Source organism: Centruroides sculpturatus, unplaced genomic scaffold, assembly GCF_000671375.1.
Source record: "Centruroides sculpturatus isolate CEXI.00-Female unplaced genomic scaffold, Cexi_2.0 scaffold986, whole genome shotgun sequence".
In the NCBI taxonomy this organism is placed as follows: domain Eukaryota; kingdom Metazoa; phylum Arthropoda; class Arachnida; order Scorpiones; family Buthidae; genus Centruroides; species Centruroides sculpturatus.
Window position 1 is genome coordinate 315,981 of NW_019385126.1, and position 1,003 is coordinate 316,983.

The following is a 1,003-nucleotide window of genomic DNA, read 5'->3' on the forward strand; positions in this document are numbered from 1 at the left end:
TTTAATAATAATATCTTATATAGAATTGTAACAGATCAAGCAATAGTTATAAACAATACTTAAAAGGATACTAGGATTTCTTTTATCTTCATTAATTACAATAATATCTGTAAATTCTTTTTTTATTGCCATTTTTATAAGATTTTTTATACTAAATTTACGTCTCCAATGTAAATGTGCATTAGGTATAGTTTGTCTTAATTCTCTAGCAAACAATAATGTTTTCTGAAAAATGCAATTTATACTATAAAATAAATTCATAACTCAACAATTTATATAAAAATTTATGTACATTTATGTAAACTATACCATATTAACTTACGGTATGTGGTTTTTCAGCTGTTGTTATCAAAATTTTCGGTACAACATCTCTATTACTTTCCAATGAATTATGGGTAATTGGTGTGACACTTGAATGACATCCACCTTGCTGAGAATGGAATTATGGGAACTAAGCACTTCGTACTCAAAGTTGGAACGTNAACTATTTATATAAAAATTTATCTACATTTATGTAAACTATACCATATTAACTTACGGTATGTGGTTTTTCAGCTGTTGTTATCAAAATTTTCGGTACAACGTCTCTATTGAAATAATTGGACATTTCATCTGTATCTAAGTCATATTGAATCTAATAAGAAATAAGTTAAAATAATAAATATCAACTTTTCAATATAATTTCTATTCTTTTGAAATATAATACAGTAGAGCGTCGTTTATCCGAATCAATTGGGGACTGAGGTGGTTCGGATAACTTATTTTTCGGATAATGAATCATGTATGAAAAAATATATTAATTGATCCCATGTTGAAATTTTCTCCGTTGCATGTCGCTTCGTGTTGAATTTTCGTCGATGTTAAGCCTAACGAAGACTATTGTATCGTTAAAAATTATTTTTTTATTTTGTACAAACAAAATAAATATATTGAAAAATATAAAAACAATAAAAAATTATACTTCAGATGTTAATTTAGTATCAAAAACGTAAAATATTTGAGT

The 1,003-nt window shown here is 25.5% G+C and overlaps 1 protein-coding gene across 1 annotated transcript in view; it reads right to left on the reverse strand.

Annotated features, from left to right (window-relative positions):
• Nucleotides 1-1,003, reverse strand: part of LOC111635146 (ribosome production factor 1-like) — a gene marked incomplete at its 5' end in the record, with an annotated part of 11,730 nt that continues 10,727 nt past the window's right edge. The window contains 2 exons of the mRNA XM_023380005.1: nucleotides 1-225; nucleotides 539-634. Coding sequence (XP_023235773.1) covers nucleotides 16-225; nucleotides 539-634 — 306 coding nt within the window. The remainder of the gene's footprint in view (nucleotides 226-538; nucleotides 635-1,003) is intronic.